This window comes from Macaca thibetana, chromosome 4 (assembly GCF_024542745.1).
Source record: "Macaca thibetana thibetana isolate TM-01 chromosome 4, ASM2454274v1, whole genome shotgun sequence".
Lineage (NCBI taxonomy): Eukaryota > Metazoa > Chordata > Mammalia > Primates > Cercopithecidae > Macaca > Macaca thibetana.
Genome location: NC_065581.1, coordinates 15590584 through 15617801, shown reverse-complemented (window position 1 = coordinate 15617801; position 27218 = coordinate 15590584). Strand labels below are relative to the sequence as shown.

The 27218-nt window shown below is 38.8% G+C and overlaps 1 protein-coding gene across 2 annotated transcripts in view; it reads left to right on the top strand.

Moving 5' to 3' along the window:
* Positions 1-27218, top strand: part of DTNBP1 (dystrobrevin binding protein 1) — a 151992-nt gene that overhangs the window by 53355 nt on the left and 71419 nt on the right. For both annotated transcript variants that reach the window (XM_050788040.1, XM_050788041.1), the window contains 2 exons: positions 307-439; positions 24699-24721. In XM_050788040.1, the coding sequence (XP_050643997.1) occupies positions 307-439; positions 24699-24721 (156 nt within the window). The remainder of the gene's footprint in view (positions 1-306; positions 440-24698; positions 24722-27218) is intronic.

Genomic DNA, 27218 nt, shown 5'->3' with positions numbered 1-27218 from the left:
TGGGATCATTAGGATATAGCATTACATTAATCAAGATAATGTTTCTCCATGTCTTTGTCTTCGTGGTTAATAAGTATTTAGGAAAGTTATTTCTTGATAATGCTTGAAATGTCAAAAAAGATAATTTGAATTATGTTTTAATGTTGGCCAGTATGTTTTCTTTTGCGTCAAGAAAGTTTAATAAAAAGTACTTAAAAATGCAAAACAATCTCAACAATGTAAACTTTTACCTTTTTGATACTTTTTGTATTCATCATGATCAAGGATTCTGACTTTCGAAGTTTGTTTATTTTTATATACTTTCAGCTCATTTAGAGGCGAGTTTTGAGGAGGTAGAGAACAACCTGCTGCATCTGGAAGACTTATGTGGGCAGTGTGAATTAGAAAGATGCAAACATATGCAATCCCAGCAACTGGAGAATTACAAGAAAAATAAGAGGTGAGTTTGAAAACTTTGCCACCATATTCATTTTCAGTCTCTTAAGTTTTCCGTATTACTTTACATGCTACTCTTTAGAAGTCCCGGCTGATAAAAGACAAAGGTTTCAACATAAAACTGATAAATAAGCTTTCCAAAACTTTTTTAAAAAACCATTATCTGTTGCCATCTTTTGGAGATGAGTTATAAAAAGCTCAGGAGAGGGTAAAACATGAATCTCAAATATAAAGATGAAGGAGTGGAGCACACGGCAAAGTTTTCCAGCAAAATAGGAGCCCTGAGCTAGTTTTCTCCAAGTGGCAAATGACTAGGTTGCTCTTTTCTTTTCTTGCTCTTCTCCTCCATTACTAGAGCCGAAGGGAAGGAACCTGAGCTCAGGCTATGGAAAGGGGCTGGAGGGCTTCGAATCTCAGCTCAGTCACACACTACTTGTGGGACCTTAGGCAAATTATGTTATCTCTCTTAGCCTCAGTGTCACTGGTTTATGATGGGGATAATGATGTACCCCATCATAGAGTTATGAGGATTAAATGAATTAATTGTTACCTAATTCAGTTAGTGCTTTGTAAATATTAGTTATAATAATAGCTATTATCACTAGGCCAACCTGAACTGGAGATGGAAAAGGAGTCTAAGGGTAATAGCCTGCTAGACTAGCTCTGGCATCCCAAGTCCTACAGTGGCATCTCAGAGATGGAAGGTACAGGGTCGGTATTTCTGAAGTCTGTGGGGAGTCAATCTCAGAGGGCATGAGACAGACTGTTGTCTGTACTGGGCACCTCCAGAACAGAAGCTGGAGGTGGGCTTTGCTAGTTGGGAGGAGGCAGAAGTCATGGGATTGGGTCTGGCTGTGGCCCAAGAGCAGATTTGGTGGGAGAGGGAGATGGATAGGTTGGACAGAGTACACTCTTGGTGATAGGAGTGCTGATAAGGGGGTTGTTCTGGGTCTAGAATGTGACAATAACAGGAGTGGGTTACTATCATGGACAGGAGGAGCTGGTCACTAATATACCACTCCCCCCACCCCCAAGGAAGCTAATACATAGGTGAGGTGGATTGCTGTATTGATGTTAAAGTCTTCTAGAATGAGGCCAAGGGATGAGACAGAAATGAATAGAAATGAGTATTTTAGAACACAAGTTGTCAATCAGGGTCATATATACTTAGAGATGGGCACTAAATATTAATGAGCCATAAAAATCTCCTGGGGAGAGTATTTAAAATGGAGTTTCCTGGGCTCCGTCCTTGGGGAGTCCATTCTAAAGTTAATTCCAGTGGAGAAAGTTGAAATGACACCTTATTCCATAAGCCTTTAGAATGGTTTAAATTTAGAATGGTTATAAACACACCTTCTAGGTGGTTCTGATATGGGTGGCCTGTGGACCATACTTTGAGAGACTGCCGGGCAGAGATGGGAGATGGGTTGTGTGGAGGCTGTAAATGTAAGAGCTTCAGAAGAGTTCCAGGGAGGCCATGGAACAGATTATTTGCAAAAGGTTGTACGTGTGTGAATTTTCCAGAGGTGCTTTCTATACATTTCATTTGTCCCACAAAGATTGTAGGAGGGCATATGGCAGCATAAACAATGGAGTTGTTGGCCAGGCGCAGTGGCTCACGCCTGTAACCCCAGCACTTTGGGAGACTGAGGCGTACGGATCACGAGGTCAGGAGATCAAGACCATCCTGGCTGACACAATGAAATCCCGTCTCTACTGAAGTTACAAAAAATTAGCCGGATGTGGTGGCGGGCGCCTGTAGTCCCAGCTACTCGGGAGGCTGAGGCAGGAACATGGCGTGAACCCGGTGGGCAGAGCTTGCAGTGAGCCACGATTGCATCACTGCACTCCAGCCTGGGCGACAGAGCAAGACTCCATCTCAAAAAAAAAAAAAAAAAAGAATGGAGTTCTTGTCAGAGAAGGGAGTTTTTTTTTTTTTTGTGGTAGAGTTTCACTGTTGTTGCCCAGGTTGGAGTGCAATGGCGTGATCTCGGCTCACTGCAACCTCTGCTTACTGGGTTCAAGCATTTCTTCTGTCTTCCGAGTAGCTGGGATTACAGGTGCACACCACCATGCCCAGCTAATTTTTGTATTTTTAGTAGACATGGGGTTTCACCACGTTGGCCAGGCTGGTTTCAAACCTCTGACCTCTGGTGATCCATTAGCCTCAGCCTCCCAAAGTGCTGAGATTACAGGCGTGAGCCACCGCGCCCGGCCTGGAGAAGGGACTTTTGAATGAGTGGGTGCACCTTGTGACCCAGGGCATTTCCAGTCTGATATGTGGGCGTGGGAAAAGAGGAACTTTGCTTAAGAGGAAGGTAGCAGAGGTAGAAATGCTCAGGCTAGTCTTCATTGTTAAATGAAAAGTTAGAGAGACATTCTGTTGTAAAGAAGTTAGGCATGGAAATATGTTTGTAATACAACAAGAGTTTCAAGGAACATGGTAGGAAGGCTTAGAATTTTGAGAGGAAATTTTTGCAGGAGGTTGGACAGCTTGGGTACAGGTCATGTGACCCTAGAAGGTGGTTTTCTTGTCTGTGAAATGGGGATAATAACAATACAGTACGTTATAAGGTTTTAGGGAATCAGTAAAGTGCTTGGAATAGTGCTTGGCACCAGCTAAGTGCTCTGTCAGTGGCTGCAAGTTCTGACTAACTTGTATTATTAACTCGTGTAGCTATAAAGAGATGGGTATTCTATATATTTAAATAGCCCATTGCTTTTTAGCTACATAATACAAGAATTATATGACTATTGTAATTTTTCTATCAAGATGTGTTGAAATTCAATTGTTGGAAACCTAGTAATACCTTAAGATATTGCGGATTCTGTTCCAGTCCACTGCATTCTGCAGTAAAGCTAGTTACATGATTTTTTTGCTTTCCTAGTGCATATAAAAGTTATGTTTATACTATATTGTATGTAGTCTATTAAATGTGCACTAGCATTGTGTCTTAAAAAACAATGTACATACCTTAATTAAAAATACCTTATTGCTAATGATCATCAGCCTTCAGTGAGTTGTAGTCTTTTTGATAGTGGAGGGTCTTGCCTCTATGGTAATGGCTGCTGATTTATCAGGTGGTGGTTGCTGAAGGTTAAGATGGCTGTAGCAATATCTTAGTTAAAATAGCTTAACAGTGAAGTTTGCTACATCGATGGACTCTTCCAGGAAGGATTTCTCTGTAGCATGTGTTGCTGTTTGACAGCATTTCACCCATAGTAGAATTACTTCCAACATTGGAATCAATCCTCTCAAACATTACTGCTGCTTTATCAACTAGTTTATGTAACATTCTATGTCCTTTCTTGTCATTTCAACAATGTTCACAGCATCTTCACCAGGAGTAGATTTCTTCTCAAGAAACCACTTCCTTTGCTCATCCATAGGAAGTAACTCCTCATCTGTTTAAGTTGGATCACGAGATTGCAGTAATTCAAGCATATCTTCAGGCTTCGCTTCTAATTCTAGTTCTCTTGCTATTGCTACCACATCTGTAGTTACTTCCTTCACAGAAATCTTGAACCTCTCAAAGTCATCCATGAGGGTTGGAATCCACTTCTTCAAAATTATTGCTAATGTTTGATATTTTGACCTCCTACCATTAATTATGAACGTTCTTAATGCCATCTGGAATGGTTAACGCTTTCCAGAGGTTTTCAGTTGACCTAGATCCATTGAAGGAATCATTATCTACAGCTGCTATAGCCTTACAAAATGTATTTCTTAAATAATAAGACTTGAAAGTTGAAATGACTCCTTATTCCACAGGCTGCAGAATCAATGTTGTGTTCATAACAATGAAACAACATTGATCTATTTGTTCATCTCCGTGAGGGCTCTTGGGTGACCAGGTGCATTGTCAATGAGCAATATTATTTGGAAAGGATTTTTTTTTTTTTCTGAGCAGTAGGTCTAAACAGTAGGCTTCAAATATTCAGTAAACTATGCCACAAACAGATGTGCTTTCATCCAGGCTTTGTTATTGCATTTATACAGCATAGGAAGAGAAGATTTAGCGTAATTCTATGAATTTTCAGGATGCCTCCCAAGATTTTCAGAGTAGTAAATGAGGCACTGGCTTCAGCTTAAAGTCACCATTAGTCCTTAACAAGAGAATGAGACTGTCCTTTGAAGTTTTGAAGCCAGGCATGGACTTCCCCTCTCTAGCTATGAAAGTCTAGCTATGAAGAAGATGGCATCTTCTTCCAGTAAAAGTCTGTTTTGTCTCTTGACAATCTGCTGTTTAGCATAGCCACCTTCATCAGTTATCGTAGCTAGGTCTTCTGGATAAGCTGCTGCAGCTTTTACATCAGCACTTCCGGCTTCACCTTGCACTTTGTTGTTATGGAGATGACTTCTTACTTTAAATTTCATGAACCAACCTTTGCTAGCATCAAACTTTTCTTCTCCAGCTTTCTCACCTCTTTTAGCTTTCATAGAACTGAAGAGATTTGGAACCTTGCTCTGGATTAGGTTTTAACTTAAGGAAGGGAATGTTGTGGCTGGTTTAATCTTCTGTCCAGACCACTCAGACTTTCTCCATATATGGTGGGTTTGTTTTCTTACCGTTCATGTGTTCACTGGAGTAGCATTTTTAATTTCCTTTAAGAACCTTTCCTTGGCATTCACAACCTAGCTAACCATTTTGTGCAAAAGGCCTAGCTTTTGGCCTGTCTTGACTTTCGACATGCCTTCCTCAGTAAGCTTGATTATTTCTAGCTTTTGATTTCAAGTGAGAGATGTGAGACTCTTTCTTTCACTTGAATAATTAGAGGCCATTGTAGGGTTATTATTAATAATTGGCCTAATTTTAATATGTTTTGTCTCAGGGAATAGAGAGGTCCAAGGAGAGGGAGAGAAATTGGAGAATGGCTTGTCAGGGGAGCAGTCAGAACACATACAACTTTTATGGGGCTTGGGGCACCCCAAAACAATGACAGCATTAATATCAAAGATCACAGATCACCATAATACATAAAACAATGAAAAAGTTTGGAATATTGTGAGGATTCCCAAAATGTGACACAGAGACATAAAGTGAGCACATGCTGTTAGAAAAATGGCACTGGTTTGTGTAACACAGCGTTGCCACAAACCTTCAATTTATTTAGAAAATGCAGTATCTGATAAGTGCAATAAAATGAGGTATGCCCACCCTTTAATACATAAAATTGAATTTCAGGTTTTAACAAGTTAAGATGATTAGACAGAAAAGCAGGCAATAAGATTTGGAGCTATGAAATTTTATTTGCTTTTTTTCCACCCTCACCCAGTGACTTAGATATATTTTAATCAGTGCATTATAATTTATGTGCTATAAAATGATGCCTGGGCATGGTGACTGATGCTTGTAATCCCAGCACTTTGGGAGGCTGAGGTGGGAGGATTGCTTGAGCCCAGGAGTCCAAGACCAGCCTGCACAACGTAGACCCCATCTCTACAAAAAAAAAAAAAAAAATTAAAAATTAGCTGGGCATGGTGGTACATGCCTGTAGTCCCAGTACTCTGGAGGATTGCTTGAGCCCAGGAGGTCTAGTCTGCAGTAAGCCATGATCATGCTGCTGCAGTCCAGCCTGGGTGACAGAGCAAGACCCTATTTCAAAATAAATAAATGAAATAAAAATAAATTTAAAAATAAAGTAACAAAAATTTAGGGTTGGGAAAAAAAGCATCACTTTAAAAACCAAAATCTACTGAGTCTTAGTGTGTTTTATATAATTGAAATGGCAGCATATTTGTCTTTTTGGAGGTAGAATTATGTAGTACAAATAGCATTCTTCTTAGAGTTAAAAGTCCCAGGACCTGGCTTCGTTGGTAACGAACTCTGTGCTCTTGGACAGGCCATTCAGTTTCCTTTACACCTTATTCTGTTGTAAAGCTTTGCTTAGTCTGGAACTTTCTTGACTAGCGTTTTAAAAACTTCTTTAAAAATTGCATCTTTTAAATAAACTTAGATGTGATAAACAGATTTGTTGATAATGCCTGTTGCTCTGAAATTTGTAAGAAAAAGTAGTGTGCCAATTGAGAACTACCAGCTTATAATCAGTAGCTTGAAATCTATAAATAATGGTAAATATTTCATACTCTGATAGGCCAAATTTTCTAAAATTATAAAATTATTTTCTATTTCTCAAGGATACCATGAGAGGGATTAATGTAGAATGTCATAATAGTTTTTAAACCTAAGAGTTTCAGTGAAAAGTTTCAAGGGTGAGAAATTTAAAGTAGTACTTTAACTTTTCAAGATTTAATTTTTAAAAAATTATGTAGACATTTCTTAATACTTATAGCATCTTCATAAAATAGATGTTTATTAATAAATGCTAATTTTGCATCTAATTGTCTCATAAGACATTAGACTTGTGATTTAAAGGCATATTTTAATCCTGATATCATTACTGATTCAATTCAAAGTTATTAAGAGAAATACAATTTGTTTGGATTATTGTGAAAAGTCCTTGAAGATCTCAGCTTGAATTTCTTCTCTGCCACTTGTTACCTGTTTGACCTTTTGCAAATGACCTATCCTCAGCTTTCTTATCTGTAAAATAGAGATAATGATAATTTCTGGCAAGGTTATTGAATATGAGACAGTTTTCTTCTTAAAGGGCCAAATAAGAACCAGTTTATTTAGCTCTCAGAATCACATGTAACTTAGTTCTAGTTAACTTGCTTCTCTAAACACAAATAGTGGAAGTACTGAATATGAAACATTGCTTAAATCTATTTATAAACTATAATGTTCCTGAAACTCTTAGCCTATTTCATTCAGCATACAAAAGGATGAATTATCTAATTAAAAGAAACCCTTTAGAAGTAATTTATTTAGTCTGATTATTTATATGGCTGATTAATAATTGGTCATAGTGTAAATAAATTTTTGGTTAAAAAACAGAGTTGAGCAGTTTCATTTGGCAAATATAGATTAACTAAAATATATTTTAAATAAATCATGCAGAACATTTGCTATTTAGAGATATTTCATTTACATTTTAAACTACTTCTTTGTTACTCTTACTCATTCCTGGGGTATCAGAACTGGAAATGTGATGAAGGCTAGTGTAATTACACCAGAATGGTTTGACTGATGCAGAACTTCCATTTAACACAATGGATTGAACAGTCATCTTTACTGAAAATCCACTAAAATGATAATAAAGAGCTTTTAAAGTTACAGTTCAAAAGAATAAGAAGAATGGAAAAGAAATAACACTAGATGAGAAATGACGTTAACTTTTACGAGATGGAAAGTAGATAAATAAGTGGTAACTGATAAGCAAAGCCAAGAAGGCTGACACCAAGCTAGGATGTGAGTGCCTGGAGAGGGGAACTCAGACAAGAAATATGTGCTGGTGTGTACCGCAGAATTCTAGAAGGGCTCAGGAATTGAAGGCACCAGGATCTTGAAAGAGAAGGTGTGTTGAAAGCAGATACGTGAAGTAAGATCCCTTGATCCTCCACTTAGCCAGGTGATCACCCCATCCCTAGCTCATCAGGCCACGTGGAATTGCACCTGAGGGGCTCCAGACTTGACTCTAACATATTTGAGGACAGGTAGAGGTACAACTGTATTGAAAACAGAGGAACTAAGTGAAAGCCTGCATGGTAAACAATAAGACTGTTTAGGCCCCTTTCCCCAGTAGGTCCCAGAACTCTGGCAGCCAAACTCACATCCCCAATGCAGAAGAATGGATGGTTCATCTGCAAAACTGCACCTGACCAGTCCACAAGAAAAGGCCTGCAGATAGGGATATTTAGGTTGTATGTATGTGGTGAACCAGCTAGGTCTGCTCTTACCACCCTCTCATGCTGAGCTCATGCTCTGTATAACTTTGAATCAACTTTTGGTGCCTCACTCAAATACGAATGGACAGCTGAGAAATCATATTCAATCAAGAAAGCTTCCAAAATGAAAACAACTGAAATACATAGACTGTAAGCTAGTAATCAATATTTTTTAAAACCTGCAGAAGAATGAGAGACTGAGGAGCAGAAGAAAACTTAAAAACAAGGCTGGGCGTGGTGGCTCACGCCTGTACTCCCAGCACTTTGGGAGGCCAAGGTGGGTGGATCACGAGGTCAGGAGATCGAGACCAGTCTGGCTAACATGGTGAAACCCTGTCTCTACTAAAAATACAAAAAAACTAGCTGGGCGTGGCAGGGTGCGCCTGTAATCCCAGCTACTCAGGAGGCTGAGACAGGAGAATGGTGTGAACCCGGGAGGCAGAGCTTGCAGTGAGCCGAGATCGCGCCACTGCACTCCAGCCTGGGCAACAGAGTGAGACTCTGTCTCAAAAAAAAAAAAGAAAGAAAAATTGAAAAATTATAATTAGTAGCTTCAGATATATGGGACCATCTTGTAAGAACCCATTTTGTCTTTATGAGACAAGAAAAGATGCTATAGAAAAGGAACAAGAAAGAGCTTTTAGAAATAAGCTAGCAAAAGTAGGAAACTTCAAGTGAAGCATGGGAAGATAATGTTAAACCTGTAAAAGAACACAAAGTCTGAGGAAAAACTAAGAATGTGAAGATCATTCCTAAGTCCCGTATTTGAGTTCTAGGAGTTTCAGAAATCAAGGAGTGAGAAGGAGGAGAGACATTTATTAAGAAAATAACATAAGGAAATTGTCCAGAATTGAAGGATACGAGTGTTTGAGTTTAAAAGAGCCCATGAAGTGTCTGACAAAATGAGTGGAGAAAGATCTGTTGTCAAATACATATTTTTGTAAATTTCACTACACTAGGAATAAAGATCATAAAAACCTTCAGAAAGGTTTTATATTAAGGATCAGGAATCAAAGGGAACATCAGCTTTTCAGCAACAATGCTGAAAGTAGAAAATGGTTACTAAGAATATTTACTGGGCAAAATTTTCATCAAGCATGAGGAAATAAAGTCATTTCCAGACAGCCAAGGGCTCCAGTGTGGTTGATGTGAACACTTTGTCAGGAAGCTCCTGGAGGATATGCTCCACACACAAGGGAATAACCCAAGAGGAAGAAGAGCCTGCACCAAGCAGAGGTGAGTCACTCCAGGCGGATTCATTCTGTTCAGAAGAGACACAAAGGGAATTTCCAGGGAGGTGGTGAGAAGCTTCAGCAAGCCTAGCGAGCAATTCATATTGGGACAGGAAAGCCTTCTGGAGAATTCTAAGTAGTGTTTCCAAGGGGGAAAAAATGAAGCTAATGCATTGTCTGATAGGCATGGCAATATTGAGAGGAGCTTTATGACTCCTTTCTTTATTTATAACCTTAATTATTAAACCCTGGTGGAGGGTTTAATGAGGAATTACAGATAAGTTTGTTTGTTTTAAAACCAAGCGAACAACAACGAGGTAGATATTAATGCTGAGGGGAAACAGAGTTTTAAAAGAAGAGAAATAATACACTACATGGCTCAGTCACAAACAGTATTTATGTGATATTGGAATAATTAAAAGCAGAATTGTGGTAAAACTTGCTGGGGAGATGGGGGAGAAGAAGCATATTTGTGTTGAGGGGAAGCAGAGGTCTAAAATAGCTAATTCTCATCTTCTCCAGCAGGAAATCAAGAAGTAATATTTAAAATAGAAAAAATAAATATTAATATTTGCAGATTATTTAGAAATAACAGAGGTAAATACCAGGAAAAATAACTGAAAGAACTGAACGTGGCTGCTTGTGAAAAACAGGGCAGAAAGGTGGAGAGAGCTGAGGCAGGGACTACTTGTCTTCACTATAAATACATCTCCTGGGTGCTGTTTGACTTCAGGAATGGATATGTACTATCAACATATAAAAATTGAATTAAACATTTTTTAATAGCTATAACATTCCCTGAATTCTTCTGCATGGAATACTAGACTGAAAAGGTTACCATTGATAAAACGTTTTGTGATCAGATAAGCTCCAGAAACACTTTGCATTTGCCCATGGAGCTTTGCAGTGTGCACTGGCATGCTAAAGGTTCTGAAAATTCCGGTGGTAAAGAAATGTTTTGCTGGGTGCTGTGGTTCACGCCTGTAATCCCAGGACTTTGGGAGGCCGAGGGACGGGCGGATCACGTGAGATAAGGAGTTCGAGACCAGCCTGGCCAACATGGTGAAACCCTGTCTCTACTAAAACTATAAAAATTAGCTGGGCATGGTGGCACGCACCTGTAATCCTAGCTACTTGGGAGGCTGAGGCAGGAAAATCACTTGAACTCAGGAGGCGGAGGTTGCAGTGAGCCAAGATCGTGCCACTGCCCTCCAGTCTGGGCAACAGAGTGAGACTCCGTCTCAAAAAAACAAAGAAATGTTTCGGTCGGGCACAGTGGCTCATGCCTATAATCCCAGCTGAAACAGGCAGATCACCTGAAGTCAGGAGTTCGAGACCAGCCGGGCCAACGTGGTGAAACCCTGTCTCCACTAAAAATAGAAAAATTAGCCGGATATGGTGGTAGGTGCCTGTAATTCCAGATACTCAAGAGGCTGAGGCAGGAGAATTGCTTGAACCCAGGATGGGGAGGTTGCAGTGAGCTGAGATCACACCACTGTACTCTAGCCTGGGTTACAGAGTGAGACTCCGTCTCAAAAAAAAAAAAAAAAAAAAAAAATTTTTGACTCAGCATTTCCTAACTTACTTGCTCACAGAATCAATTTGCATGTAACACATATTAAAATTCTGTGACTTAGTATTCTACATAACACCATTTGAGGAATTTTCAAATACTGCTAGTGAAAAACTTTTAATTTTCTGGTTCATAAGAGATGAGTCGCTTAAAAATAAACCTTCTTCCTTTTTAACAAGATGCCATGCATACTACACTAATGACTTTTCTTACTCTGAAGAAAACCATAATATGTGATAGAAAAAGTTGGATATGTGATATGCCTATGTGCATGCATTTTTTAACAATGTTTGCACACCCTGTAGCTTTCCCAAAAATCTGGGCCAGAACACTGGATGAAGGTGGGGAGAGTGGGAGAATGAAGGATAATTTTTCACACTCCTCCAATGCTAATAGTCTCTGCAATAGGTTCCTATGGCTTTTCTCATTCAGCTCCCACCAGAGCCTATAGTGTGGGCAGGGCAGCAATTTTTGGAGTTGAGAAGGAGATTGAGTTGCATTAAGTCATCAGACTATTTAGGGGCCAGCATCAGAACCAGAGTCTTCAGTCCAAGGCTCCCACAACACCACCACACCAACCCAAATGTGTCTTCTTTTTTGACGTTAAGTTGGAACAAACTGATTGAGTCCCAGATGTTTCTACCAGTGCATCTGTAGTTTCAAATGGATATATGATATTTTGTCATTCATTTGACAGACATTCCCAGCAAAGAGAATAGATTCCTGCCCCTACAAAAACAGGAGTATGACCCATTCCTAAATGTGACAGTGGCTTCCTAGTCAGGTGGTTCTCCCAGTGGACAGGGAAATATACAGCCTAGGGATGGTTCTGATAACTCTTACCTACCCTTGAGAAACATTTGAATAGATGGTTTAATCCACTTCATTTGTGAAGTAAAGAAGGACATCTCTCTTCAGCTGATTATCTGAGAAAAGTGCCATCTAAGACACTTGTGTGGTTGTAGGGGGAAGATACCCGTAAATTGCTTTTCTAAATATTTTTCTGCATGTAAAATGATATTACTGTTACCAGTGCCTTTATAGACAGGAATGGACAATGCCTTGATAAACAGCAAAACATTGTATGGTGGCTAGAATATGGCTATAGGTGAAGACAGGTACTCACACCAGTAGCTAAGTTGTCAGATAGTTCAGAAGATGAGTGCACAGCCTTACGAGTCTAATTCATGGACCCTGGCAGAAGCTTTTGTAACCAATAGGAAATATATTTTTCATAAAGAAAGAAGAGCTGATATTTAGTATATGAGTCAAAATAAAGAACTTAAAAATATTTACATGGAATTGTCTAGCTAACAATTAGAAACGTGGGCTTGAGATTTGAGAGTCAGCTTACATTCTTCTGGGTGTGGAGGAAGATGATAAACGTATAAAGAAAAAAGAAGGATAATTTCAGACAATGATATAAACCTTGAAGGAAATAAAATGGAGTGATGGTATAGTGGTAAGGCAGGAGGGGACTGCTTCAGCTAGGGTGAGCAGGGCAGGCCCTTCTGAGAAGATACGTGAGAAGAGGCTTGAATATAAAGGCAGCCATATGAAGATCTAGGACTGTGCAGCTCCAAACAGAAGGAACAGTGGGAACAAAGACCCCGAGTCATGAACAGTAGGTAGGTTTAGAGATAGAGCTAAATGAAGGTATAGAATCTCAACCTTCTAGATTTTTAATCTTTCCAGTGCCACCATAATCCTTAGAGTGCTTATTGAAATTCTCTCACAATAATTAGTTATACTTGAAATCATACATAAGTGTGTAATTAAAATATTTCTTATTTCCAAATTTCTAGATCCCTTATGCATTCCCCTTCAGTACTTATGCATTCCCCTTCAGTACACAGCATACCATCAGAATTTCTCCAAAAATAGCAACATCTTGAAGAACAGTGATTTTAGCAATTCTTGTTAATTATAAGTGACTCATAATTTTAACATAGTCTTCTGTTGGATTCAAAACCTGCTTAGGGGCATACTGACTCCAGAAACATTTTTCACTGATTTATCCAGACTTTGAAATTTGGTTGTCTCCTAGAACCCACCTCCTGGAAGTTGTGGTCGCTGCTGCTTCTGATGACATTTAGTGCTTATGCATATTTTAAGGGTCCTGATTCTTTTTGCTTTATGTTTATGCCAAGGGACTCTGTCCTTCTTTTTGTTTGTGTTTTTTTCTTTTGTTTTTTGGTAACATTTGGACTATGGACTATATTTAGAAAATCTTTAGAATAAAGCATAACAGATTTATTTAAGAGATTATGGCGTATCTGTAGTGGTATTTGACCAGTCTATGTTCCAGAGAATAACCTGCCAAACTCCTGAGCTTCAGGAAATGACTGTTCAAGCTCACCTGCCAAGAGACTGGCGAGTTGGGGAGAAGGGGAGATGTGGCAGGAGTGTGGCCCTCAGGCCTAGCTTTGCTGAGCTGAGAACAGGAGAGAAGAAACCAACAGCATTCTTCAGGGTGAAGATGGCTCTGGAACCAGAAGAGAAGATCCAGAGCACCTTCTCCAAAGGAGCCAAGCAGCAGGGCGGTAACTGGCTTCTGCAGTTCTGCAGCGGAGGTCTGTTTGGACGCTGGATGAAAAGGGGAGCAGGAGAACTTTTCCTCAGGCAATGACTTTACAAAAAGAGAGTGGACTTCTGCATCCACTCAGGATGGAGTAACAGGGACCAGATTTATTCTCCCACCTGATATAATGAAAAACCAGGCAAAATAAACGAGAGAATGTTTTTAAGACACTAGATTTTGGACAAAGGAGAGATGTGATGGTACCTGATAGATAGGAAACAAGTGAGGTGAACCCTGTGATTGCCTCTGCATCCTGCCTAGAGAGAGTTTCCAGGGTGCAGTGCAGGGAAGTGGACCCAGGCAGAGCCTGGCAGACTCAGAGTTGAAGAGTTAAATCTGGGGAGATCAAGGCAGCTGGAGTTTACAGGACACAGTCCCAGAGAGGAGAGAGTTGCTGAGAGGGTGTCCATGAATATTCACCTGATAATACAGGTGAGAAGACTATCCAAGGCAGGAGGGAAAAAAATATCCAAGAGGATGAGCTAACAGTGCCTGGCACTTACACAGTGCCTCTTCCCAATAGTCAGACTGGGAAAACTCATAATTACGGAGGTGTTGGGAAGTGGACTCGGTGAATTCTTGCCTCAGTAGGACGTGTAATTGGCTCTTATCTGAACACTGCTTCAGACATGCTTAGCAAATCATAAAGCAAGCATCAGAAGGATCAAGCTGTTTCCAAGTAAATTAACTGTATTACAAACAAAGCTCAAGAGTATTTATAGGAATATAAAAATACCTAGCACCAAACAAGATAAATCACAATGTCTGGTATCTAATCAAAGATTACTAGGAGAACATATGGAGGAAGATAACCAGTCAATCAAAGCCATTAAAAACTGACACAGATATTAGAATTAGAAGACAAGGACAGTAAAAATTGTTGTTGTAACTATTCTATTCAAAAAGTGAAGTAGAGACATGGAAAATATAAAAAAGGCTGAAACTTGTATCTCTTTTCTCCATTTTCTCCTTTTACTCCCCCTTCCCTATTAGATGCTAGATTTTAGATGGTTCCCAGGTGGTTAATTGAAAGTAAATTGACATTTTTATTTTATTGTATTTATTACAATGTAATCACATATACTAGGCCAATGACCTCTTGAAAACAGACTAAGAGCTATGAATTTGTTGGCTTCATAAATGTGTAATCACACCTTACATTTTCTTTTAAAATTAAACCTAAGCTTATGAGTTGGCAAGGAATTGAACTTAACAAAATTTTTGCTCTAAAGTGTCTGTTAGAGAATAAATCTTGGCAGTTTCAGACTTCATGTGTAGTCACGAGAACAGATGTAGCTAGAATATTTAACAGTTTATTAGATCCTTGGGTTGACAGTAAATATAGTTTAGGACTGATATTTAAGTTCTTAAAGCTTTATTTTGAACAATGAGTATCTGTTTGCCATTTTTAAGTAATAAATGTTTCTCTAACTGGTTTACAAAGTTCTTTTTGTTATCTCTTTCCCTCCGGTTATGTAAATGACACTCTGGGGTTCATAAAGCTTTTTGTTTTTAAGAGGCAAGAAAACCTAAAGTGTATCTTTGAGGTGGAGAGGAGTGGAGACTAAAGATGTAGCAATCTTGAGAAAAGTTTTTCAAAATTAAGCAAAGCAAAATTATTATTATCCTGGGTTGAAAAATAGGTAATCCTTTTTCCAAAGTTAGATTGATTATAGTTTGTACATTATAATTTACAGAGTCTGTAATAACTTTCAGTGTTTTAGAATTCATTTATTACTATTGCGCCCAGCTAATGCTACTGGAGAGGTTTGATCCTAGATTTCAAAGAGAGGGACATTTTCCCCCAAAGATAGCAACATTTTCCTTTCTCTCTGGAAGTTTCCTGTTATGGTCTGTTTAGGCCCAATTTTTTTTCCTTTTCTTTTTCTTTTTTTATTTTGAGATGGAATTTTGCTCTTGTTGTCCAGGCTGGAGTGCAATGGCGTGATCTCGGCTCACCACAACCTCCGCCTCCCAGGTTCAAGTGATTCTCCTGCCTCAGCCTCCCGAGTAGCTGGGATTACAGGCATGTGCCACCACTCCTGGCTAATTTTGTGTGTGTGTTTTTTTTTTTTAGTAGAGATGGGGTTTCTCCATCTTGGTCAGGCTGGTCTGGAACTCCCAATCTCGGGTGATCCGTCTGCCTCGGCCTAGGACCAATTCTTATATCAGAGAAGTGTATTATTATCATATAAAATAACGTGTTACTTTTGAGGAAGAGAAAATAAAAGTTAACAGTTCTTAAGGATTAATTCAGGTAGATTTGAGAATTTATTAGTTGATCCCAATATTCCTGCTGTACATAGGTTTTTAAAAGCTAAAAAGTATCCTTTAAAAATTGTTAACATTGGACTACTTTGGGGAGAGTTAAAACAGGATTTTACCTCATAGTGAACCTTTAAGAATATTTCTTAATTAAAATGAATGGGCAAGTTACATGGCATACCACAGTTAAAATATTGTCGAAAAAGAAAGATTGTATCAACATTGTGTAATATGAAAACGTTGTTAGAGAACAAATCTGTGATTCACTTGAAGTGTTTAACGTATGTTTTTCTTAGCTTTTTAAGTAACTAAGGTCCTTGACAAATCAATCTTTATTTACCTGACTTGATACGGTCCTCTCTTGACTTCAACACCAGTATCCTAAATGTTCTTCTCTTTCTTCTCTGCCTCAGATTCATTTTAGTTTTCTTTGTAGATGCTTTAATGCTGGTGTTCACTTGTGCTGTGGTCTTGGTTGTTGCCTCCTCTTGTTGTGCAGAAGAGCTTGCTCCTTGGGCAAGCTCTTCTGCATCCTTGGCTCATCTGCCGGCCATAAGGTGATCATTATCAAACCACTGTATTCAGTGCAGGTCTCTCTTCTTACCTGCAGAACCAGTTGCCACCTACACAGCTCTTCCTGGACTTCTCAACAGCACCATACCCAAAATGGTCTTCCACAGCAAAACCTGACCTTTTTCTGTTCTAACAAGATTCCATCACTACAGCTTTATCCAGGCCACAAATGTGGGAGTCTTCATAATCTCCTCCTTTCTCCTACCGTCTGCTCAGTTCTCAGTCCAGCCCAGTATTTCCTGACTTTGTCCTTGCCTTTCTGTCTTCACTGATCCTTCCCGGAGTTCTAGCCCACATCTTTGTAGCCTGATTTACACTAATAGCCTCCTAATTAGTCTTCCTGTCTGTAGTCTTGTGTCCCTTCATTTGTATTACTGTTAGAGTGTTCATTTTTTCCCAAAAGCAGATATTAAGATTTCTCATCAAGATAAAAAATGAAATGATGATGGTGATTATAGCTATAGCCTTTATTGAACACTTAATATGTACCAGAGACATTGCTTAAACACTCTAAATTAACTCAATAGAGGTCTCACAATGACCATTTGAGTAGGTGTACTCTCTTCTCTACCAGTAAGAAAAGAGAGATTAGGGGAGATGAACAACTTGTCAGGAGTTGGAAGTAGTGGTGCTGGGCCAGAACCAAATGTTTCCTGACTTTAAAGTCTCCTCGTATCTTTGATAGTAGACTGCCTCCACACAAAGCTATCTGCACTCTGTGCTTGGGTGTCATGGAGTATGGAAAGGACCTTGCTTCTCTGCATGTATGGACTGGTGTGGGTGATTCAATATAAGGATGGACAAGCAGAGATTTTAGGGCCTGATGTCGCTTGATCAGGAATATATTTGTATGTGGGATGCATGAGTATTTTTTAAAAAAAAGTCCACCTTCTACCCTATCAGCTATAAATGGCAACAAGCCTGTAAGGATACAGTTTCAGATGGTGGGGCCTGACTGCAGATGGCTGATAAATGACAAGCCATTGATTTGGTGATAATTAATGGCAGCATGGTTCTTTAAGGAATTGGCTAGCCACTAAGAATTTTGAGTAAAAAAATCAGTAACACAGAGTTGATATAAATTTTTAAAATAGTTTTATAATAAAAATTCTTAGCCAATTAGTTGCTGTGGGCTAGTCACTAAACACCAGTACACCAGTGAAAATAAAAGTGTTTTTTGCAGACTTGTTTTTGAAAATCACGAGATGTCTTCAGGGCTATGTTGGGGATTTTACCTCATGCATACATCAATGATCTTGGCTTTCAACATTAGTTTTTATTCATTTCCTAAAAATAATGTACTTTCCCCGAGCTAGGTAGACCCAGATGTTGCCTGGATGTGTTGGGGTGGCTCTGAGTTTCATATATCTGACTCTGGAATTCTATAGATTTAGTGATCTACTTAAGTAACTTTCTGTTAGGGCTAAACTTGACCCTTGAACTATATTCTGGATGCTGAAGATGATACACATGCAAAGTCAGAGAGCTGTGGGTTTTATTCCCAGTTCTGTCACTTATTATCTGTGTGGCCTTCCATCCTCAAGCCCCATTTTCCTCATGTATTAAGTGAGGGGTGATGATACCTACAGTTAGGTAATTATAAGTGATAGGAGACAGTGTGTGTAAAGTGCCTTGTATAATGTGGGGTATACAGTAGGAACTCAATAAATATCCCTTACCCCTATCTCATCTTTTCTTATCCTACTTGCTTCAACCTCTCTTTCTCCAGGCATGGTTTCTAAATTAAATAGATTTTCATGTAAAACAGGTTTAGGGAAGTGATTCTTGCAAGGTGGGATTGAATGTAATCCACATATAACTTAGTGCTGCCAACCTGCCTAGACCTTCATTATCTTTTTTGGAATCCATTTTTCTTAAATTCCAAGTCTTCTTTGTTACCATATCCTTCAGATCGTTTTCAACTTTAAATTCCAAGATTCTGGGCTGGGCACGGTGGCTCATGCCTGTAATCCCAGCACTTTGGGAGGCCGAGGCAGGCGGATCACCGGAGGGCAGGAGTTCAAGACCAGCCTGGCCAACATGGTGAAACCCTGTCTCTACTAAAAATATAAAAATTAGCCGGGCATGGTGGCAGATGCCTGTAATCCCAGCTACTTGGGAGGCTGAGGCAGGAGAATTGCTTGAGGCAGGAGAATTGCTTGAACCCGGGAGGCGGAGGTTGGAGTGAGCCGAGATCGTGCCATCGCACTCCAACCGGGGGGACAAGAGCAAGACTTCATCTCCAAAAATAAATAAATAAATAAATAATACAAGATTCTGGAATCTTATCATCCTGTTACTTTCTTGTCTGTATTTGCCCAAAATAGATGTAGACAGTGTATATTAATAGCATAATAAATAAGGATTTAATGCCATTTTTACAGTGAACTAGCTGCTTTTTAAGGTTTTATTTTGTAGATAATGTTGAAAATGTTTTGCTGGTTTTGCATAAGAATAAATGACAACAGAGACTTTTAAGATATAGAGAGTCCTGAGAAAATTCATCTCAAGCTGGAAGGAGGCCCCTCCCACCACCCATCCCCAATCCCCCTCAGACTCTATCACCGGCAGCCCCACCAAGTCTGTAGGGTGGTGCCGCAGGTCTGTGGACTGCTGGGAAACAACAGACCGCTGACTTGGTGATGATGAATGGTAGATGCTTCTTTCTTAAAAGTGGGCTTGTGAGGTCTTTCCCAGGAACAAGCAGTCACAGTAATAGGTTCTGTCCATCAACCATAGCAAAAGAACACGGTTCAGGAGTGTTCTGTAAAAGAACATTGCTGATCATGCTTAAAACAATTTCCCCTAAACATTTCTACATATGAAGAAAAATGGTAGGTGATTTTGCAGTTGGCATTTTGAATGTTGGTATTTTGTGTTAGCCTTTTATCATAGATTTGTCCTAGGGAGGCAGTTTAGTATTTAGAGAGAGAGTTTGCTTTATCTGTGTTTATGGAGGCATTTATCCAGGAGCTTCTGTCTATTAAGTTTTCATCTTGAGTCTGAGCTGGTTGATTTCTACTCATATATAGATTTAATATACTTCTTGTAACATTCCATAGACTTATTTATTAACGTGATTCTTTCATTTTTATTCTCCTTCATAACTCAATCCCTGGAGAGAAGATGATTAAATAATAGCAGTTTCACCCTTTGGAATATAATTAGCTTTTGATCCTGGTGTTATTTCTTGAATGTTTTAGTTTTAGGGTTATGCTAAATTTTGTAAAGGCACTAGCTGAATTGAGTAAAATTTGAAATATGTTAACATTTAAAATGAGACATTTCAATTCTTCTTATTTGGTCTTCTGAAAATACTATTAAACTATGGAAATAAGAAACTCAATTTTTAGAAAATGCAAGCAACAAACAAGTTGCTTCAAATGAGATAATATTTGATCAAACTTTATCAAAAATAAAATATAGTTACAGCAAGGGCCTCTTTGAAGAAGCAGATCTTAGTCATCCTGCAGCCTCAGTACTTTGTAATAATGATTTGCTGACTGTTGGGTCCAACTCTGGGCACGTGTATGATGCAGGATGGAAGAGATGCAGTCTCTGCACTTCAGGAACCATGTAGTGTAACTGTAGAGACGACACCTGTACAGACAGAACCACATTACAAGGCAGCATGCGAGATGTATAACATAGATCGCGTTTAGTGCTATAGAATGTTTGATAAAGGAGAGATCTCTGATTGGATGTCAATTAAGTCTTCTTGGAAAAGATGAACTTGAAGGCTGTTTTACACTAATTATTATTATTAGCATAATTTATGCTAATAACACAGTTTGAAGAAGAGTGACTAGAACTTAAAACTCCTGCTTACCCATACTTTTTTTATGTGGTTAACTGAGAGTATAACTTAATGCTTAGGAGTAAAATATCTGCCATGTTCTCGATAAATGTTGCCCATCGTCATCAGTTATACTGTCCTTGAAGACTCATCAGCTCAGTCCTTGCTTCTCCAGGAGGCCTTTCCTACCAAACCTAAGTGTATGAATTGTCCTCTCTTCTTTATTCCTAGAGAATCCTCAGCATGTCATTACCAAAGCACTGTAATCTATGGCACTGATTTCTAATTATTGCTTTATTTCTCTGTCTCTCCCACTAAAGCTCCTTGAAGTTATGGAACGTGTGTATCCCAAACCTAGCATTATTCCTAATGCTATTCCTAAATACATTATCATAGTGTCTAAGGCTTAATACATTTTTGTTGAATGAATAATTGAACTCAACGAAGATTATATTTAGTATAAGAAAATGGATATTTATATAAAGTTGATGGCAGTGATGACGAAGAGAAATGGATCCATTCAGGCTATGTTTTGAGATAGAATTCACAGGATTTATTGATGAATTGGATGGAGAATGAGGGAGATGGATGAGCCAAAACTTGAGAAGCTGGGTAATGCCATTAACTGAGATAAGTTAGGCTGGAGAAGAACAGGCTGTCTTACAGATGTTTGAGTAGCCTACTCCACTTTTGCATAAAGCTATCAAATGGGCACTTGCATGTGAGTCTGGAGCTCAAAGAAGAGAGCAAGACAGGAAATGTAATCAGGAAGTTAGTAGCGTATGGATGGCATTTAAAGCTAAGGGTGAAATTGGCTTGTGAGCGAATGTAAGCTGAGGAGAGAGGAGGGCTCAGAACCAAGCCTGTAGCACTCCAGCATCGGGTGGTCTGGAAGGATGGAGACAATAGCAAAAACAAACAAACAAACAAAAAAACCCAAAACTGAGGAGGTAGGAGAACACTAGAGAGAACTGTTTCAAGAAACCACTAGTTGGCGTCAAATGCTGCTGAAGGATTAGGATGAAAATAGAGAAGTGGTCACTGGATTTGGCAACATAATGATTGTTGGTGGCCTTGATTGCGTAGTGGGGGGTCCAGAAGCCAAATTGGAATGAGTTCAAGAGTGAATGCGAAGCAAGGGACTAGGAATCTGTAGGAGTTAAATCCTCGAGTAGGCTGAAGGGGATGGGAATCCCTTCTGCAGCTTTCGGTCTTCCTGTTTCAGCAATTCCCAAACTGAACTCATGCATTGCCCTCCAAAATCTTTTCCTTCTCATGATGCAGACTAGAACTGCCCCGGTTAGCATGCTTGTCTCCTTCCTCTCCTTACCCCATTTAGTCAGATGCCTTGGGCTGTTGAGTCTTCTTTATGATACTTTTCAAATTGGAATCCTTCATTTCATTGTCATTGCCACTTAACATTGCTCTTTCCAAGTATTAATTAGCTCTTCCCCACGTGCCCCCCATGGTTTCCTGACTACTCACTGCTTTTATTCTCTCCCTTGCCAATATATCCATCCATCACAGCTAGAACGTTCTTCCTAAAATACAGCTTTGCTCATGTTATTCTCCTGCTAAAAATAAAACAAAATATTTTAGCCTGGCACTGAGAACTCTACCTTTTTATCTGAATTACTTTCTCTTCATTCAGCCTGCTGTTCTGAAGTATTTGCTTCAGGACAAGTACTTGCTGAAGTATTGCTGTTCTAAAGTCTGTTTCCTAAATATAACCTGCGTCTTTGGCCTCTGTGACCTCACAGTCACTGCTGCCTGTGACTGACGTGCCTTTCCCTGCCTTCTCTTACATTTTCTGTATTTCCAAATGCTGAGTACCTCTAACAGATGGTGGAGTACACCCTAAAAATTGTGAAATTTCAAGGCTTTCAGTGCTGCTGCTTTACTTCATCAGTTCTTTAAAAGTTCCATAATACTGGTCGGGCACAATGACTCATGCCTCTAATCCCAGCACTTTGGGAGGCCGAGGCGGGCAGATCACCTGAGGTCAGGAGTTTGAGACCAATCTGGCCAACATGGTGAAACCCCATCTCTACTAAAACTACAAAAATTAGCCAGGCGTGGTGGTGGGTGGCTGTAATCTCAGCTACTCGGGAGGCTGAGGCAGGAGAATTGCTTGAACCCGGGAGGCAGAGGTTGCAGTGAGCTGAGACCACACCACTGCACTGCAGCATGGGTGACAGAGCGAGACTCTGTCTCAAAAAAAAAAAAAAAAAAAAAAAAAAAGGGGTTCCATAATACTGATTTTTTTCTTTAAACCAATTATTTGTACCACCACTACTTCAAGCAGTCATCTTTTTTAGGAATTGGGTACAGGAATGATTTTCTTTCTGAAGGGAAGTTTCTTGGAAATTTCACTGGAAGTTGTGGAGTTGTGGGTCATGACACTGTGTGACAGAGGATACCCAGAAAATGCTGGGCTTGTCCTCTTCACAGCAGCAGCCAGACGGTTACAGGGTGTGCAGGACGTGTCCATAGGAAAAGCACCCTCCTCAATTGCACACTCACTCATTAATGTATTTAGTAGTAGATGCTGGATTCCTTGTTTTTATGGTTGTTAATATTTGGGGGTAGGAGAAGAACAGTGTGTGTGAAATCATTATTCTGAGTTTCAGCTTTTTTTTTTTTTTTAATTCTTTTTTTTTTTGAGACGGAGTCTCTCTCTGGAGTTTCAGCTTTTTAAAACAAGAGAGCCCTTTAGAAATTCTGCTCACAGTCACACATTCTAAAAGAAGAAAATTAGAAGCTCTCTAAAGATTGTAATCATAGAAAAAAAAGAATTGCTCATTAGAATATTGAACTGAGTGTTCTGTCAACTTTCCGCACATCGGGGAATTGCTAATGTGAGGACGTCACTAAGAAGTAGATTGAAGATATCTTTTTGAGATCCTTTTATGATACATGTTGCCTTCCCGTTGTATTCTGGTTTTTATTATTGGGGTATAAAGCAGATTTTAGGCATATGTAGCTTGTACCTAGTTAAGCTTTTAAGAATGAAGTTGATTATTTTATTGACTGAAGGGAAACAACCCAGGGTTTTTTTTTTTTTTTTTTTTTGAGACAGCGTCTCGCTCTGTTACCCAGGCTGGAGTGCAGTGGCACCTTCTTGGCTCATTGCAAACTGTGCTTCCTGGGTTCAAGCGATTCTCCTGCCTCAGCCTCCCTAGTAGCTGGGATTACAGGCGCCTGCCACCACGCCTGGCTAATTTTTTTGTATTTTTAGTAGTGATGGGGTTTCACTGTGTTGGCCAGGCTGATCTCGAACTCCTGACCTCAGGTGATCTGCCCATCTCAGCCTCCCAAAGTGCTGGGATTACAGGCGTGAGCCACCGTGCCCGGCCACACAGGTTTTTGAAAAAATGGGATTGAAAATTCTTGCATAGTTTTTGAACCATGGTGCTGGATAATTATTATAAGTAGATATTGTTAGGGAAAAAAGGAGTGGGATGACCATCTGATTTAAGAACCTTCACTTCGGCTGTTGCAAGAACATTATCTACTTGGCCTTTCAGTAGGCAGCTTGCCAGTCCTTTCTAGCAGCTGTTGAGTGTAGTCAGCTATTTTGGAACATGAGGGGTATTGTAATTAGGTGTGTAGAAAATTGATTTAAGAATTCAAAACATCTCTAGATTTTTAGTAAAACTCTAGAGTGCAAGTAAAAAATAAATGTCTCATATTTTAAGTGGGATAACAGCCTTTATTTCCTCAGAATTACTCATTAGTACTGATAATGAGGAAAAAAATATGTAACTACAAAATTGTGAGGGAAAGCCTCAAAACAACTTGCTTTGCTTTCTTTGTCACAAAATGTTTATTTTAATATATATTTTCCCCACTGTACATTTCCCAGGAACCTTTGTGTTTTGGCATCCTTACTTAACATTAACAGAATAATAAACCAGAAGATTCCTGGAGGCTTGGCCCTTTGTGGCAGAATGAGCTGTGCACCTCCATCCTTTGATATGCGCTTTCCCCCTTTTTTCCTTTGCTGTTGAAAGGGAAAACAACTGCTTCTATTTTGGATAATTTTTAACTAATGATCTCAAAAATCCAGTATGGAATATTTATCTATCAAGGAAAAATTGTGTTAAGTGCATTTTATAAACTGATTCTTATATATATGAGATGGTTCATAGCTGGGATTAAAATGCTGTGTTGTTATAATTGTTTTATTGTTTAGATGAAATTGTTTAGATTATTATTTGGATTCTGGTGGAACTTTTTTGAGCCATTAATAGAAAAGAGCAGAAATAACTGAAAATAGTTGGTTTAGGCTCATTGTACTGGTCATTTCAGTAAAGTATAATTGATATGTGAAGATCCAGAAATACGACTGTGGGCATTTAAAGTACATACATTTTTATTATGATGGAAGAACAGTTTTCATTGGGAAGAGATTTTAAATTTGCATTGTCTTGTCTTTTTTTTCCCCCCTACAGGAAGGAACTTGAAACCTTCAAAGGTAATTTTGTGTTAATTCTTCACTTTAAAATAGTTGAGAGTTAATTGGTGTCAGATGTTCTCTCTTGATAATGATCAGCGAACTCATTTTTTTAAAATCAGTTTACACAAAAAGTAAAACTTGATACTGTTTTTGTAGGTTTTGTTTAATCACAAGTGGTTTTGATATTCTCTTTAGCACATATACCAAGTGAGAGTTTCTGCTAATGACCTTTATAAATGGTATGTTAGGAAGGTGCAGTGCTAACTTTGAGATTGTTGAGAATCATAGTTTAAGAAGATTCTGGTTTCTCTTGTGCAGTCTGGGCCACGTGGAAAGGGAATGGTGACAAAGATCAAGAGGTGCCCCTGCAATTGACCTTGCAGTCACTCAAACCTCCTGAGAGGTCTTCAGTGCTGGGTCCTGCTCTGCTGCTGTCTTGTGACTTTGGATGAGTCTCTTACCTTTTCAGGCACAGTTTCTCTTTCCATCTGTAAAATTAGAGGCTCAGATGAAATATATTCCGAGATTCCAAAAGCACCCAGCATTACTTTTTACGTTTAGGGAATGCCTGAAGGAGGGACACTAGAGAATGATTCTTGGTTATATTGACCGTTACTGGTCATGGAGAAAGGCTAGTGGAAAACAGAAAAAAATACAAACTTTCCAGCAGCTCAAGGTTCTTCCAGTTTGCCATTTTTCAATTAATTACTCATGAGCAATTAAGTACTAGAAATCCTATTCTCGAGAGACTCATTTCAATAACTGAGAAAACTTTTTGAAATCACTTCTGATTTAGTTGTTTTATGCTTATTATACTTCACATATAAACCAGCATTGTCCTTTAGATTTGCTGAATGGTGAAAGATTTCCAAGTATATCGTTTGTGGTTGAATTGTTGATATGTCTGATCTGTTTGAATTTAGAAAAAATGACAAATTCTCAAGATAAAAGGTATAAAGGCATATTCCTCCTATAGTTATTATTGAACAGCCTTGTTTGGCTGGATTTCTGTTTGACCTACTACAGCTGTAGTAAATGATTAAGCTCCTGGCCAGTTTGTTGAAGGTAATGTTAAATGACCATGTGATATAATGTGTTGTCATGGCTGTCATTGTTCTTAATTCAATTTGTAAACCACTACTTGTATACTTTTTTTTTTAAATCAGTGCTTTAAAATAAGATTTGAAATCCTTATAAAATGCCTTTTCCTTCTCATTCTTTTCTTTTGGTTGACTAGTTTAGTATCTTCTTATGTAACGGTAAGAGATGAAAAAAACAATCAAGTTAATATTAATAGACAGGGCAGGGACACAGATTATGTAAAATGTCAGTTTTACTTGCATCTCAGTGCTGAGGCATACTTTTTTTAGTATGACAATATTCAGAGAAAAAGAAGAGAATAGCAGTTTGCAAAAGGTTAGGTAGTGTTGCATATTACCCGATAGAAAAATTCAGTTTAAGCTGAAATATCTTGTTTATACACACATTCCTAATTATGTACAATTAACAGCACATCAAATCCACCCACAGGCCAATTAAAGATCTCAAATGTGAACAAACCCTAAATTGAATGTTGCATTATATCAAGATTTTTAGTATCAGTGTTCATTCAAAATTGTTTCTTCTTGAGTGTTTTGCTAATATTTTAAAAACAAGGCCTGGGCATGGTGGCTCACGCCTGTAATCCCAGCACTTTGGAAGGGCCTCCTTTGGGAGGCCGAGGGGGTGGATCACCTGAGGTCAGGAGTTCAAGACCAGCCTGGCCAACATGGTGAAACCCCATCTCTACTAAAAATTCAAAAACTAGCCAGGCGTGTTGGTACACTCAGCTACTCAGGAGGCTGAGGCAGGAGAATCACTTGAATTCGGGAGGCGAAGGTTGTAGTGAGCCAAGATCACACCACTGCACTCTAGCCTGAGCCACAGAATGAGACTCCTGTCTCAAAAAAAAAAAAAAAAAAAAAAAAAAAAAAAAAAAAAAGAACCCTATAACAAGAAAAACAGAAATGTAATAGCTCTTCCAAAGTATTAGTGAAGAAAAAGACATTTAAAAATTTGTTTGAACATACTGTGGCAATTTATTATTTTTTGAATATTGCCTTTTTCCTTTTCAGGTTGCAGGAAAATAAAAGGTATTACTTCCTCCAATTGCTTTATTCAACTTATATTTAGAAGCTCTTTTCTAAATTGGGGGAAAACTAACTTTTGAGAACCAAAATACAAAATTAGTAACCTTCAAAATTAGTAATGTACATTAATATCATCCACCAAGTTCTGGATTCTCCCTTCTATACTCCATAGAGGTTGATGAGTTGTGTTCACCTTACTTCTGCTGCATATGGCCAATCTCTACAAGATTATTAAAGCCAGTTGTTCTTGTCTTAATATTGGCAGTCGGAAATTTTTCTGTGTTCCCCAAATACTGCATTCATTTAAACGTTTTAGTGACAGTCACTCAAATATTAAATAGCAGAAAAAGGAGGTTAGGATCATAAAAGTCCTTATTTTATATTTT